This window comes from Pempheris klunzingeri, chromosome 13 (genome assembly GCF_042242105.1).
Source record: "Pempheris klunzingeri isolate RE-2024b chromosome 13, fPemKlu1.hap1, whole genome shotgun sequence".
Classification (NCBI taxonomy): Eukaryota; Metazoa; Chordata; class Actinopteri; order Acropomatiformes; family Pempheridae; genus Pempheris; species Pempheris klunzingeri.
In genome coordinates, this window is record NC_092024.1 from 19,590,874 (window position 1) to 19,605,939 (window position 15,066).

The following is a 15,066-nucleotide window of genomic DNA, read 5'->3' on the forward strand; positions in this document are numbered from 1 at the left end:
TTTTGCACTTTTACATACAGTGTGTCCATATATTATGTCAAAATAAATAAATACTTGTAGAATCACATAGGTGAGGTTGTGCTGAAAAGAAAGACACAAAGAAAGGCAAGAAAAGGGTAAACTTAATGGGAAACACAAAGGTAAAATGAAAAGTAGTAAAAAACGCCATTTTACCCCAGACTGAAGGGTTAAGCAAGAAAATAATTGGTTAGTTGCAGCACTTTCCTCCACACTATCAGGAACTAATGGAGATGGATCACTCAAGTCACAAAAAGTCACATTTAAGGATATTATTGGACCTCAATGACAAATGGCAAAATAATTTTTTAGAACAATGATCTCTGTTAGTGATGATGAAAATGTTTTTTAATTGTCATCTCATCGGTTGTTGTGCAGTGTGCCTTTAATAAAAATGCCTCGTCATATGCCCTGAAGCCCCGCCCCTCTGGTAGTTTGATCCCTCCCGCGCCAAACAGAAGATCAGGCGTGAAGATAGCCCAGCCAAACTTCACCAAACCTCACGCTGTCATCTCAAAGCTGGTCAACTGGACGGTAAGTTCAGTTTTTTTTAAATACTTGAACAGAATTTACAAGCGATTCACTGTCGAATTAGCAGAGATCCAAAACTACAAACATGTTGTTGATGTCCCCTCTTCTGTCTCTCTGTTTTTCTTCTGCTTCTTCTCCTTAATACTTTAAATATTTTTCACACCAGCATCAGCATGTCATCAAATGTTGCTCTAGCTCTGCCAAGATGATGCGAGCAGTGTATGTTGACGTACCAGGAGAACCAGAGAACTTACTACTGCAAATCGTCCCCAGACCTCAGCCTAAACACGGGGAGGTCCTGATTAAAGTTCATGCAACTGCCCTCAACAGGGCCGACATACTGCAGGTATAATACAATATACAGTCTGACAAAGTGCACCTTAATCTCCTTTCTACACATATCCTGGAATATGTGGTTATTTTACTTCATCTGCATTAATTCAGTAAAGTTAATCTGACTGTAATACTGTTTTCCACAGAGGCGAGGACTGTACCCACCTCCAGCAGGGGAGAGCGACATCATAGGCCTGGAGGTGGCTGGCACCGTGGATACTCTGGGCCCAGGGGTGAAAGCCAGATGGAGGCCAGGCGACAGAGTCATTGCGTTGCTCTGTGGAGGAGGATATGCAGAATATGTTGCTGTGCCTGAGGAGCTTCTCATGCCTGTTCCCACTAATCTTACACTGTGTCAGGCTGCTGCGATCCCGGAGGCCTGGCTCACTGCTTTCCAGCTGCTGGTTCTCATAGGTAACAATAATCATGTTTCTTATTTATGGGAGTATATTCATCTTAAAGCAGGAGTATATAATAGATTGTTTTTCTATCATTTTTATCTTTTTGGTGTTACTTTTTTATAATGTATGTATGAAGCGCTTTATATCTTTGTTTTGATAATTGCTATAAAGGTAAAGAAACAGTCCAAAATACAATAATTCAAGTAAGAAAAATAAAGAAACAAGAAGAAATTCTACTTGTGTGTTGCTTGAAACAAGTATAAATGAATGTGCCTTCATGGGGCCAATACTAAATCCTGTGCTTCTCTGCCACAGCTCAGGTGAAGGAGGGTGAGGTAGTGCTGGTTCATGCTGGTGCCAGTGGAGTAGGAACGGCTGCTGTTCAGCTGGTTCGCCTGTTTGGTGCCGTGCCCATCGTCACTGCAGGGAGCTCAGAAAAACTGAAGATGGCCGAGAACCTGGGAGCAGCCGCTGGGTTTAACTACAAAGAGGACAGCTTTGCGCAGGGAGTTCATGACTTTACAGGAGGTGAGTTGTGTAGCAGTCATTCCTGTAATGTTTTGCATTTTTCCCACTGCAGCGATCTATCAAACAATATATCATATATAATCTGTTATATGTAATCAGATCTGCGTCCATAGCAATGGTCTGGGATACAGAAATAACAGACCTTTGTATGCCGTAACTGACCAGAAACAAGTGTTTAACAAAGTCTTGTAATATTGTTTGTTATAGCTAGAATAGAAGAAACTAATTAGAATAAAGCTGGCTACAGTTTTAAGCTTTAAACAATTACTCTTTGTGGCCCATTTGTTTGAAGATGAGAATCTTTAAAAAAGCATGTCACAAAAATACAAAAAGTAATTTACTAAAACAGTTGAGCACTGCCACTCGAAACATTTAGAACTATTTTTAGCTGCAGATTAATACACATTTTTTGCTGTAGTGAGTATGTAATTGCAGCAGGATGGTGAATGTAGGACTCCAAACGAATCACATTGTCTGTTTTCATGGTGATTAAGGAACACGTCACCCAGTGCAACAGTGTGGCTCACTGATGTGTTTTTAATAGTTTCTGGACAACAATGGATCTTTATAGACCAGAGGGATAAGATAATACCAGACTCAATCAGCAATACTTGTTCAGAATCAATTCATGGTTGGTTTTAGTCTTTTCATCTGTTGACAGTAAGATAAATATAGAATGTCATCACGTCCTTTAATATGTTATAAATGCACGTAGAAATCTTGATGATGTTTAAAATATGAACGCTGAGTCCTGCACCATGCAGTTGTGTAACTAATAACTGTAATTGCACAGGCAAGGGAGCAAATGTCATCCTTGACTGCATTGGTGGAACCAACTGGGAGCAAAATGTGAGCTCTTTGGCCACAGACGGCAGGTGGGTGCTGTACGGCACGATGGGAGGCAGGGCAGTAGAGGGAAATCTGCTGGGCAAACTGCTCTCCAAGCGAGGCCACCTGCTCTGCAGCCTCCTCCGCCCCCGCTGCCTTCAGGTGAGAATTCAAACAGAAACGACACACCAGCTGTGTTTCTCTTCACCTCTGCACACTGACTCGTGTCCAGCTAAAATTCTCTGTTAGTTCTGACACATCTCTTGTATTTGCATGCGTGTACCTGCGCCTGATTTTCTCTTTGCGCTTCCCTCCACAGTACAAAGAAGACCTAGTAAAGGCTTTCTCACACAGAGTGTTACCGCATTTTTCAGACCAGCCAGCCTCCTTGAGGCCGGTGATTGACAGCACATTCAGCCTGGAGGACATCGCAGAGGCTCACAGGCACATGGAGGCCAACAGGAACATGGGGAAGATTATTATTAAAGTGTCTCCACAGAATCAGGAAACTCAGTGATGAACAGCTGCTTTAATATTAACAGAAATGTAACCGCTCTGAAGTACATTTGATTAATGTCAAAGAAATTCACAACACACTGTTATTTGAAAACTATTTGTCTTAAGCAAGTGTTGCTCATCATTTTAAATATATCTCATCCACCAACAGTCCAAAGATTATTATTATACCGTGCTGTTTCTTCTGTATTATAATAATAGTGGTACTTGACACAGGATTGCCCACTACTAAAAGCATATTATCAGTAATGTGCTTACGCTGGACATTAAGAGGGTAAATCTAAACCATCCTGTCCACAGATGTCATACAAATACTACAGATTAAAACATTTTTAATGAGGGAGAAGGAGGAGATACCATTTTAAGGATTTTATCAAGATAATTTAACTAATTTTGCAGATAAAAAAAACATATTGGGCTCAATTTATTAGTTCAAGCAGAGCATATTATATGTTGACTAGGGGATTATTTAAAAAAGAGAGCAGAGCTGTTTTCCTGTCAAACGTATTCATATTCACATATAAACTGACTAATTTAATGAAGGCACAGAGTATGTAGGTGCAATTGTATCACATCAGCAAACAAAATATAATCGAATTAAATGCATACAGTTTAAAGATTACGTACAAATTTTATAGTAAGCTTACACTTCCAAATTTTCCATAAATAATAATTTGATCTCACCTTCCTTCCTCTAAAATCACCTACAGGCCAATTAACTGTCAAGAACTTCCTTAATTGAATTGGTTTGGTATATTCATACATCTAAGGGGATAAGACCTGTATTTTAATTAGTTGGTAACGTTTTGTTGCTGTTTGTCTGTTGTTCCTTCAGTAATTTGGCTGATGAAGACATACTCTCACCATTCTAGACTTGAAAATGTGACATTTTAACTACATATCTATCGTAGTTAAAAGAGGTGCTGTTTTGGATTTTATTTGTCCTGTCCATTTATATATACATATATATGATGAGGCAGAATACTAGAAATTCACCTGAGTATAATGCAGTCTATTGCTAAAACATACTGTTTAAATACATTTTCACGTATCCAACAATGCCATTAAAAAATCACAAACTTCGTAAGCAATGGAACATTACAGGCATCATAATAGTAAACTTAATGGCAGATAAATTGTATTAGATTGAGTAGATGTACCTAATAAAGTGGTCACTGATTGGTCACACCATTGTGCATGACTAGTACTTTTATTTTTGATACGTACATACTTTTAGCTGATAATACATCTGCACTATTACTTAAGTAGATTTTGAATGCTTATTTATAATGAAGTATTTTTTACACCAGCGTTATTACTTTTACTTAGGTAGGAGGATCTGAATGTTTCTCCCAAACCATATCAACATTATTATTGTTATCAGTAGTAGTAGTAGTAGTTGTTTTAGTAGTAATATTGACATAAGTATTGTTATAAGTAAGTATGTGCATATAATGTATCAATGAATAGTGCACAAATATAAACAATGAATAATAATGATTATATATAATGATCCATTCAACTTACTCATTTATTTAATTGTTTATTGATACATTTAAATCCTGCGTATTTGCGACGCAGCCGAGCGCGCATCGAGCGTGGCCAATGACGTCAAGGGATTCCTTCCTGTCTCGTACTTCCTGCTTCGCCGCTGCGGCTCCTCTGAAGTTTCCCTCCGTGTCATGAGGAGAGACAATTAAAGGGAGGAAAAGCCGAGTTTCAGCTTCGCTTCATGGGACAAACTTCAAGGCAGTCAACGGACGCATTTCAGACTCTATGAGTCGACGAAAAAGAACGATATTTACTTGTGCAGTACGGAAAGCTTTAACTTAAAACTCCTTATGCGGCTACTGCTAAAGTTAGCTAAGTCAGTTAGCAGTTGGTTGTGACTTTAGCCCGCAGGGTTTAATGTAAACTCAGTTAAATATTTGAGCTAAACAAAAGTTAATGTGTGCATTTTCTTCTCAAGTAACGCAAACAATAGTCATGTAATCAGTAATATGGGCTTTTAATATGCTTTGAACGCTTATTGTAGTTTTCTTACTTCCTCGCCGAATCTAACAGCCATTGAACTTCCTTAATTTATTATATATTTGAACTTTGCCAGGAAATTAAATCATTTGTGTTTTTTTTAATGTTACAGCCGCCAAATCCTGAAACATGGAGGACCCAAACAGACCTCAGCGTAAGATGTCAACAGCAGGAGACAGCTTGTACAAAGTCCTGGGTCTGGAGAAAGGAGCATCTCAAGAAGACATAAAAAAGGCGTACAGGTGTGTTGGCATGGATGAATGAATCTGTACATTTAGCACTGAGAACACACTTTCAGGGATTCAGGGTTTTATTAGGTCACAACACAAGTAGATTTTTTCCCATTCATTTATTATTTATTTAGACTATAACATGTCAGAAAATACTGAAAAAAGTTAATCGCAGCTCCTCAGACCCTAAATGAATTCATACAAATGTCATGTTCCAGTTGGAGCAGGTTTACTGCAGTCACACACATTCATAGTTAGTTTTTAGCTGTGACCAGCAGCACTATATATGTATCACAGTCTGTACATTGGTTGGTCCACAAAAATTTCTCCACCCTTTTTTGCCCTAGGAGGCTAAAATGTGCCATCGAGGCGGAGTGTCTGTAAGTGAAGGTGTGTGTGTGTGTGCTGATATGTTATAATGTTGTGTGGGTGTAGGAGTGGCCTGTTGCAAAAAAGGCGCATGACTTTATATGATGCTGATAATCTGTTCATGCCAACTGGTAAAAGGGGGTTGAGGCAGTGGGAGTGGCTTCTGAACTTGTAAACAAAGTCAAATAGCGTGGCCATACTTTGTTGAAAGACACACACACACACAGATTAACAGGCACACACACACACCGCTTTCATTTTTGACACTTTGTCCCGCTCCTTCACGTTAGCCACACCCATTTTGACAACTCAATAACAGATGGACAGTTCATTTGATGCAGGTTGGTTGGTAATATCTTCAGTCATGAATGACAGCAATACTTAATCATCCAGTGGAAAAGACAGTTGCATATTCAAATCTTCACCCTCATTTGTTTCTAGGAAACTTGCGTTGAAGCATCACCCCGATAAGAACCCAGACAACCCAGAAGCTGCTGAGAAATTCAAGGTGATAAACAACGCCAACTCCATCCTCAGTGACGAGAACAAACGGAAGATCTACGACGAGTATGGATCCATGGGGCTCTACGTGGCGGAGCAGTTTGGGGAAGAGAGCGTCAAATACTACTTCCTCACGTCCAAGTGCTGGTTCAAGGTGAGAGATGAAAAACTGACATTTGAGCAGATGTGTGAATGAAAAATGTATTTTAGCTTTTTTATATTTTAACTGCCTTCATGTAGTTCAGTATGTTATTTTGTAAGGTGTAAGCATATAAATAGCACTTATACATGCTGACAATATGCTGACGTTCACTCCCTTTCCACTGTCTTCAGACCCTTGTCGTGTGCTGCAGTATTTTCACCTGCTGCTGCTGTTTGTGCTGCTGCTGTTTCTGCTGTGGAAAGTGCAAATCGCCAGAAGACGAGGAACATTTCGCCTATATGGACCCTGAGGACCTAGAGGCAGAGATCAGGGAGCAGGATGCAGGTGAGGCACTTCAGTTTTTTTAATTCACTTCAGTTTGTATTGACATTTTGGTGCGTGTTGTTGTCCATCCGAAGAGAGCCATATATTTTGTCTTGTTTTTACTCGAGCGCATAACAGAGAATTTTTGATAATACTTGGTACTGGGTTATCTCGGTTGACAACTTAAAGTTATAAAGTTATACTCAGCCCTGACTGGCTCTGTCTTCATAGTTACCTCACAGGTATGACAATGGTGTTGATCTTCTCCTCTTACTCTCAAATAGAAAGTGTATAAGTATATCTCCCTAAAATGTTGAATTATTTCTTTAAATCCTGCCCAAATCGGTGTCTCTGCATTTGGAGAAACTTTAATGCTGGAGACTGTCCTTTTTATGTGTCCTGTGTCAGGAAGAAGCGTGGGTTTGCTCAGTGTTGAATTTTGTTTCACAGCACGAGACCACGTAATAATTATTCAGCCGAGCCCCAGTGTCGCCACTGACACCTCAGGTGAAGCCGTCACCTCTTCAGGTAAAGTCCTTCACCTGTCGTCAGCTGGCTGCTGCTGCTTTGTGCTGCTTGACTCATCCGGCAGAGGCTAAATCCGTGTTTCACTGTGGAGGAGTTTATGTCTTGTCAGCTTCTAACACATCAGGCCTGTGGACTGTGCATTTGCTAAACACTTGACTTAATTGTATTAATACCTTCCAACAAATGCTGCAGGCTGCAGCAAAATCAAATCAGCTGTTGCGATGTCTCGACAACGACCTCCTTCTAGAGGCATAAAATTCTCAGAGGCGACGTCATCAGATTGTTTGTTTGTCTGACCAACAATCAACTAATCATTTCAGCTCTAGTTTAAACTCCTATCATGTTAAAAACCTCTTCTTTCTGTTTTTTTACACCTCAAGGCGAGAACACACCGATTGTGATTCAGCCTCATGCGACCATCGGCACCTCAGGGCCCTGATCCACCCGGCCCGTCGGCAGAGATAAGAGTGAGTGGAGTCATGCAGAGTGTGGACTGTGTAATAAAACCACAGCAGCTGCGGCACTGATGGTTTTCAAGGTGGCGGCTGACGATGAGTGTAAATTCTGGGTCTGAATGTGGTTGTTTTCCTCAGGTTGTGGCTGAAAACTATCTCAGTGACGTATTTGTGAAAATGAATCACGCAGCGAGTTGATTGTGCCATAGTTTTTTTTAAAGTGGCAACTTTGATCCAATCTCATATTTATTTTTTAAACTTTTTATTTTTGAATACTGGTTAGTATCTGGACTGCGGTGACAAACGGTAAAGCCACGCAGATCAAAGCTCTGGAATAATTCTGATTTCATGTGCACTTTAATATCTCAAGTTCATGTTTAAAATCCTAAAGCTGCCACGATGGTCTGAGATCATTTTGGTTCATGATGCCTCTTGGGTCAGAAGTGTTTTAATAATTTTTTTTAATGTAGTGTAATAGGCTGGTTCAGACTTTTTAGATTATTAGAGGTGAACCACTCAGTCGTACTGCACATAAATACATATTGTAGAAAGGGCTTAATGAAATGATTTCCAATCATATTCCTCAAATGGACAGAATATTGTGACTGAACCAAACTGTATTTAACATGTTTGGATGTCAGCTGTGTCCACTGTTGATAAAGTAATAACAGACATCACAGAATAATTCAACATTTTGGGTGAAAACTTACTTTCTTTCCATCTAAAAGTTAGATGAGATTCCCACATTGACAACTTTTGCTCCTCACGTCGTCAGCCAGTTGGATGATCACTACCTGAGACTTCCTGTCTACAACTGTGAACTGACAATATAGCACCATATTCATAAGGTTCAGTTTAATAGCCTTGAACAAAAGACTTTGCTGACACATGGAGCCCACATGTGTCTGATATTTGTTTTGATCATTAAGCACCAAGTTGGAAGTAATTTCAGAGTTTTCATTTTGGAATTATGACCTGGTTTGACTTGAACAGCTTTGCACTGCTAGTTACAAATAACTCTGATAGGACATGAATGCAGCATTAAGTGTGGATCTGGAGACACTAGATGATTAGCCTAAATACGCCGACCGACACCTCTGTGACGACTCACATCCTCGAGTCGTCACGGTAGCAGTTACAGCTGCTAAATGCTATATTTTGGAACGGATAATTATGGTAGCTCCGATAGGCATGAAATATGGGGTTGGGAGTTGGTTAGCTTAGCGTAGCATAATGACTGCAAACCTACTGACATACTGGATGAACGGCTGTTTATTAAAAATATTTCCAGCATTTAACTCTTAAAACAGCTTGATGTTTGTCTACACATTAAACTAATGGCAATAGATTAAAATAAAGACATACAGTGTGTTAATTAGTGAGCTAATTAGTGAGCTTTTTCCCTGTTTCCATTATCTATGCTAAGCTAAGCTAATTGCCTCCTGGCTCCAGCTCCATACATTAGGCTGGTGTCAATGTTCTCCACTAACTCGCATAAAGAAAGCAAATAAGCGAATTTCCCCCAAACTATTGAACTATTTCCTGTAATCAGACCTGTGGTTTTGTTGGTGGGTTTGCTGTACGTGCACATAATGTGACCTCAAGAAAAAAACACAAGGAGATGAATTATTTTTTCTAGGTACTGAGGAAGCTCCTCGTCCTTCTCTTCACGCTGAAACCAACATTCACTTGTCAACAAAACAACTTCCTGTCTTGATCCACTGCCAAATTGTTGTGGTTTGCCTGTGTGAAACCTGGTGATAAGATCCAGATGATCCAGATGTGTCCATGTGCCTCCTTTTAATGACAGTGACCTCTTCATTGCCTGTATGCACATGAAATAGTGGTTTATGCTCAACATAGGAATCCTGTTTTTATGTAAATTCAGAGATATATTTTTGATTTGAAGTTTTATGACAATGTGTATATTAAGATAACGCTTTAAATGATGTCATCTCTCATGTTTACAGTATATTCTTTATCGGGTGCTGGTTGTAGGAGTGGTGGGTGTGCTTCATTCATTTTGTAAAAAATAAATCTAATAGAACATGTGCATCATTTTAGGATCTGATCTGTTTTTGTTTTTGACTTTAACACAATTCAATAATGTGTTTGTGTGAAGTTTAAACGATCCCAGAAATGCAATTAAAAGTCAGTTGTGTATATGTTGTGTATCAGAAATCATACTTGACCAAACTTCACAAAAGTGCCTGAATACATTTTAGTGGGAGTTTTTTTTTTTTTCTCTTCAGGTTTCAATTGTTTGATCAAAGGCTGTGTATTTTATTTTATCGTGCCAACATTCCCGGGTATTTTTCAATTACTCAGACTTTTTACATGTTTCCAAACTGTTTGTTTCTGTAAAATGAATATTTGTGTGATCAAATAAACTTGGGTGATACATGGAAATGTCATAAAGTTGTCTTTTGCTGTTTGAGAGCAGCACCTCTGTGCTCGGTAACCTGCCATTGGCTCCTGCTGTGCTCCACCTCTGTCAGATAACGCATGTTCGAGCAGCTGGCAAGATTCCCTTAAACACTAGTTCAGCTTAAAGTGAGTCCCTGAGATGGAGTCAGCAACGGATTCAGAGGAACAACATCTGATTGAGCCTCTCAGACGGTATATTTTTAGTCTTTCAGTGTTTGCCCAGATGCTTGTTAATTTGCTCTTATCCACATTTAATCGCTCAGACTATCAGTGAAAGAAGTCACAGCTCTGTCTTCACTCAGGACGAGTTCTCCCGAGGAGAAATATCCAGACTCGGTGTCAGAGTTCAGTGAAGATGCCTCCAGTTTGGACGGCCTGTGGGGGCCCGACCGGCTCTGCCACGAGATGGACACGACGTCGGGGGCCGAAAGTGGCGACAGGTGTTTGGCCAGAAGGAAGCTTTTCATGGCCTGCAGCGTCAGCCTCGTCTTCATGGCCGCAGAGGTGATCGGTGAGACGAACTGATTTCAGCTGCCACAAACGTTTCAGATACTTTATGGATGACTTTCAGAAATACGGCACATTTGTTTCACTTTTACTTTTTGTATATTTTATTTGGGCAGCTAGTAAATAAGAAATGGTTGTGTTTGATGTTTGTATTGTGCTTAAGGACAAGTCACAATTATGGAAAGTAACTTAACTACTTTTGCACTTTGATTAATGCAATTAAGTAAAATTTTGAGGTACTTTTACTTCATTTACTATTACTGTTTTCTGCTACTTAGTCCATCTACACTACCACATTTCATATTGAGCTTTTTACTCTACTACCTTTATATTAGATTACTATACTTTCTTGTTACTTTGCATATAAAGAAAAAAGATTCTCATATAAAATATGATCAAATTATAAGATAAGATGATCATTTCTTCAGACAAAAACACCAAAAGAAAAAACTGGTTAAGTTCAGACACTAGTCACCAGGGCTTGACCGATAAATCAGCAGCTCATCAACTTAACAACAACCGTCATTTTGATGCACTTTTACCTTTGAACTGACAGCATATGTGTGACTTTGTTTTCACATTTGATATTTACTTTAATAGCAAAACTGTCCCTAGATTTAACGGTGGGATTAAAAAGTCTTATATTAGCTGATACGTGTAGAAAGCCTGTACCCAACGCTGTGTGTGATAAATCTGTGAGGATGCCTACGTGTACAGCACATCTCCAAAAAAGTGTCCGAAATCTGTTTTCAACTATTTAATCCATGGCCTTTTTATAAGCTGCTGGATGTTAACACAACCCTCCCTTTTCACACACACACACACACACACACCTTCTCCCACTCGTCTCTCGTCTCTGCAGGCGGATACGCTGCTCACAGTCTGGCCATCATGACGGATGCAGCACATCTCCTGACTGACTTCGGCAGCATCGTGATCAGCATCTTCTCTCTGTGGATCTCATCCAGGCCTCACACACACTCCATGACCTTCGGGTGGCATCGAGCAGGTGGGATCAAAATAACTACATATTCTTTTAAAAGGAATAGTTCATCAACATTTTGGTAAACAAAAGTAAGTATGAGTGAGGCTGTAGTGGCTACTGAGGAGACCGAGGTCATGTTGTGAGTATTTTTTGGTTTTGGCAACCCAGTCCACATTCTAAAGTTTAATACATGTTGGGTATTTTATAGGCTGATACAAGTATTTTTAGATTAAGCACAGTTTACAACAATTTCCCCACGTAATGCAACTGAAATCATCAAAGTACGCCCACTAAGAGTGTTTGTTCCTGCCACTGACAGGCACAGATTATTTGAAGTGTCTGAAGACATTACAGAAAGGATCCCTAAAGGACCTGTTCGGTCCTTTTTGCTAAACTCCCCTGACAAAAACAGTAATTTTATATTGTAGGACACAGAGGTTGCTGGTCTACTGCTGCCTTGATCTAGATCTATTTTTTGTAAGGATATTTTCCATAATGCTGTCAGACACTTTGAATAATAATCTGAGCCTGTCAGTGGAAAAACAAACACTTTAGATTTCAGTTGTCCCAAAGGTTTGCATTACAGCCAGTGCAGCCCATTTGCAGCCGCTGGCTGAGGCGATCTACTGGACCACTGCCAAAATGTTTTGTACCTACTGGTCATTTCAAACCCAAAATATGTAAAAATGGTATTCAGGTTTAAAAGAAGTGGAGTTACCCTTAATATATTTTGGCTTTGTGTATTTTGCCCCGTTTTTCTTTGAATGTGTATTTTGACTCTCCGTTGTTGTTCTGAACAGAGATCCTGGGCATTTTGCTGTCAGTTGTGTCTATCTGGGCTGTGACAGCAGTGTTGGTCATATCGGCCGTGCAGAGGATCACTGATGGAAGCTACGACATCGACAGTCAGATCATGCTCATAACCTCAGGTTGTGGTGTCGGGGTCAACGTCTTGTGAGTGTGATGAGCTGATGGTTGGGATTATTTCTGTTTGGTGTTGATTAGACGCTCTTCTAAGTATAGTCTTGACTTCATGTAGGATGGTCCTGATCCTCCATCAGTCTGGTGCCTCACATGGCCACAGTCACAGCTTTCCCACCACCCGCCTGCAGAGGGACAAACGGCGTCCGGGGCGCGGCCGCCATCACGGCCACGGCAACGCCAGCGTCAAGGCGGCTTTCGTCCACGTGGTGGGAGATCTGGTGCAGAGTGTCGGAGTCCTGCTGGCTGCCACCATCATCCACTTCCGGGTGAGTGTCAGCAGAAAAACACTAAAGGGCCAACGTCTCTGCAACTGAACTAAAAACTAAAACACTACATTTCATTTAATAGCTGTTGAGTTACTTCAGTCAGGTGGAAAGTGACCCGACAGACCAGCAGTGCCGATGTTTACATTTAGTAAGACAAAGATCATACAAAGTCCTGAAAGTTTGGAAAATACTTTAATTTGAACTGTTTTCAAAGTTAGGAACATGCTTGCATTAGAATATATTCCCTGACAGATCGTCTATTTTCAACATAATCTGCTGTTTCATCCACGTAAACCAAAAATCTTTGGAATGAAATGATCCCGTCGTCAGATTTCTTCTACTTCGATCCGATAAAAAAAAATCCGATAAATAATAAAGTAAAAACTGAACATAGAACTGAAAGCAGAACTGAACGGGTTGTCACAAGCACGACACTTTTCCAATGTGAATTTGTAGATATTTTCTAATCTAAATATGTAAATGGTCTAAATAAACATGTAAATATAGTAACATGCTGAGTTTTATGAAGTAATTTACTGCACCACTAAACACAGAATTATACTGTTTTTTGCAACTGAATTTATAGTAAATATTTTCCTTTTCAAACGTCGTACAAACCCTGATGGGGCACAGCATCAGCAAGTTCAGTTGGCACAGACTTTTGTGAGCCTTCAAGCTCTATTTTGTGATTTATTATTTGCTTTTAATCAGATTTCCGTACTCTCCACAGCCTGAATACAAAATAGCAGATCCGATTTGCACGTTCCTGTTCTCGGCTCTTGTTCTTGGAACGACTCTTCCAATCACGAAGGAGGTTTTCAGAATACTGATGGAAGGTAAACACACTTTCTTGTTCCTGTGGTGACATCATCATCTTAACGACTCCAGGTTATGTGTCTCTGGCACTGAGCGTCTGTCTTCTGCAGGCGCTCCTCAGCACGTCGACTTCGACGGCGTGAGAGAGCTGCTGCTGTCTGTCGGAGGAGTTGTGGCTGTTCACCGTTTGCACGTGTGGAGCCTCAACATGACTCAGTGTTTACTTTCCGTCCACGTGGCCACAGGTAGACACAAAGTCAATACAGCTCACATCCTCCTCACACAGTCTGGGTGTACTACTGGTGCTTTAGTAGTACAAGTAGTAAGAACCAGAAGTAATCCTGTTTCTTATTTTTGTTATAAATGTGGCTGTTTTCAGTAATGTTCAGTTCGCTGCCTGATTGTTGGCCAGACGTCTCTTTTAAAAGAGGTTTCAGGTTTCCAACCTGATTAAACAAGAAGGTTAAATAAAATGAAGTTAATAAAATGTACTTATTTAATCTGGGCAACATTATGACGCAGCCTTATCTTCTTTAAAATCTTTAAAAAGTCCAGTTAAACACAAAACAGGATCAGATCTGAGTGATGATGACTGATACACATGTGTAAGGTTATGCAGGTGCTATTTGCACCCAAGGAGAAAAAACAATGTGGCTCTTTACACCCAGATGCTTTTCCACCTTTGACAGGTTTTAATATATATATTTTCCTACTTAATTTAAATAATTTCTCAAAAATATCCTTTTATTTTTTATAACATGTCCTTAGTTGAGTTATTCTTTCAGTTGCAATTTGGTTAACCTAAGCCCAAAAATGTAAGTTATTCATTCATCACCACATCCTCGCCCCATGCAGACTCTGTACAACATCACTGGGTGCAAGTAGCCGAATCTGGCTGTTTACATCTTGGTGAAAATAGACACTCCATTAAGATTCCTGTGAACCGTAACGTTAACATAATGCTGCCTGTATTTGTGTCCCCAGAGGAAGATGCTGACGCTCAGACCGTCCTCGCGAAGTCAACAAAGCTCCTGCGCTCCGAGTTTGGTTTCTCCAGCATCACAATCCAGGTGGAGCGTTAAAGGACTCCTGCTGCAGGATGACCCACAGAGGAGTCTGACAGCAGGGCTGCTGAACAGCCTCCTTCTCGCCCCCGTCGGACCGGCTGATGGTGTAACTGAGCAGTTTTAGATATGAGGAGTTTCTGCCACTGTTTGCATTGATTCCTCTCAGGCCTCTCCCCAGTTTATTTACATGTAAATCCTGTTTGCAGCTACTTTTCTGTATATATTCCAAATCTCAGAGCTGTCAGGCTCTGGTGAAATATTTATTCATGTTTGAGCTTT

General features: G+C 40.2%; 3 protein-coding genes across 4 annotated transcripts; all 3 read left to right on the forward strand.

Annotated features, from left to right (window-relative positions):
• Window positions 1–474: 474 nt before the first annotated feature.
• On the forward strand, window positions 475–4,341 carry tp53i3 (tumor protein p53 inducible protein 3). 2 transcript variants are annotated; one of them, XM_070842447.1, is made up of 6 exons: window positions 475–552; window positions 716–895; window positions 1,029–1,296; window positions 1,599–1,811; window positions 2,605–2,801; window positions 2,959–4,341. In XM_070842447.1, the coding sequence occupies exons 2-6, from the start codon at window positions 755–757 to the stop codon at window positions 3,154–3,156; spliced, it is 1,017 nt and encodes a 338-aa protein (XP_070698548.1). In that variant the 5' UTR covers window positions 475–552; window positions 716–754; the 3' UTR covers window positions 3,157–4,341. The 2 variants fall into 2 exon arrangements, with proteins under 2 accessions (XP_070698548.1, XP_070698549.1); XM_070842448.1 differs by having other exon boundaries at window positions 501–552; window positions 745–895.
• Window positions 4,342–4,810: 469 nt separating this feature from the next.
• Window positions 4,811–10,153, forward strand: dnajc5gb (DnaJ (Hsp40) homolog, subfamily C, member 5 gamma b). The gene is made up of 6 exons (XM_070842774.1): window positions 4,811–4,967; window positions 5,299–5,428; window positions 6,227–6,440; window positions 6,620–6,773; window positions 7,203–7,280; window positions 7,661–10,153. Exons 2-6 carry the CDS (start codon window positions 5,316–5,318, stop codon window positions 7,717–7,719), a joined length of 618 nt encoding a protein of 205 aa, XP_070698875.1. The 5' UTR covers window positions 4,811–4,967; window positions 5,299–5,315; the 3' UTR covers window positions 7,720–10,153.
• Window positions 10,154–10,296: 143 nt separating this feature from the next.
• On the forward strand, window positions 10,297–14,850 carry LOC139212119 (proton-coupled zinc antiporter SLC30A2-like). Its single transcript, XM_070842588.1, has 8 exons — window positions 10,297–10,354; window positions 10,465–10,673; window positions 11,532–11,678; window positions 12,455–12,608; window positions 12,694–12,904; window positions 13,635–13,740; window positions 13,831–13,965; window positions 14,705–14,850. Exons 1-8 carry the CDS (start codon window positions 10,302–10,304, stop codon window positions 14,800–14,802), a joined length of 1,113 nt encoding a protein of 370 aa, XP_070698689.1. The 5' UTR covers window positions 10,297–10,301; the 3' UTR covers window positions 14,803–14,850.
• The last annotated feature ends 216 nt before the right edge of the window (window positions 14,851–15,066 follow it).

What these genes read in the sequence shown, in the direction of transcription:
- tp53i3 (XM_070842447.1), top strand. Translation starts at nt 755, where the DNA reads ATGATGCGAGCAGTGTATGTTGACGTACCAGGAGAACCAGAGAACTTA. An exon ending in AGTTCATGACTTTACAGGAG is followed by an intron (nt 1,812 to 2,604) that starts GTGAGTTGTGTA and finishes GTAATTGCACAG; the next exon opens with GCAAGGGAGCAAATGTCATC. An exon ending in TCCGCCCCCGCTGCCTTCAG is followed by an intron (nt 2,802 to 2,958) that starts GTGAGAATTCAA and finishes TTCCCTCCACAG; the next exon opens with TACAAAGAAGACCTAGTAAA.
- dnajc5gb (XM_070842774.1), top strand. Translation starts at nt 5,316, where the DNA reads ATGGAGGACCCAAACAGACCTCAGCGTAAGATGTCAACAGCAGGAGAC. An exon ending in GACATAAAAAAGGCGTACAG is followed by an intron (nt 5,429 to 6,226) that starts GTGTGTTGGCAT and finishes ATTTGTTTCTAG; the next exon opens with GAAACTTGCGTTGAAGCATC. An exon ending in TGAAGCCGTCACCTCTTCAG is followed by an intron (nt 7,281 to 7,660) that starts GTAAAGTCCTTC and finishes TTACACCTCAAG; the next exon opens with GCGAGAACACACCGATTGTG.
- LOC139212119 (XM_070842588.1), top strand. Translation starts at nt 10,302, where the DNA reads ATGGAGTCAGCAACGGATTCAGAGGAACAACATCTGATTGAGCCTCTC. An exon ending in TTTCAGAATACTGATGGAAG is followed by an intron (nt 13,741 to 13,830) that starts GTAAACACACTT and finishes TGTCTTCTGCAG; the next exon opens with GCGCTCCTCAGCACGTCGAC. An exon ending in TTCCGTCCACGTGGCCACAG is followed by an intron (nt 13,966 to 14,704) that starts GTAGACACAAAG and finishes TTGTGTCCCCAG; the next exon opens with AGGAAGATGCTGACGCTCAG.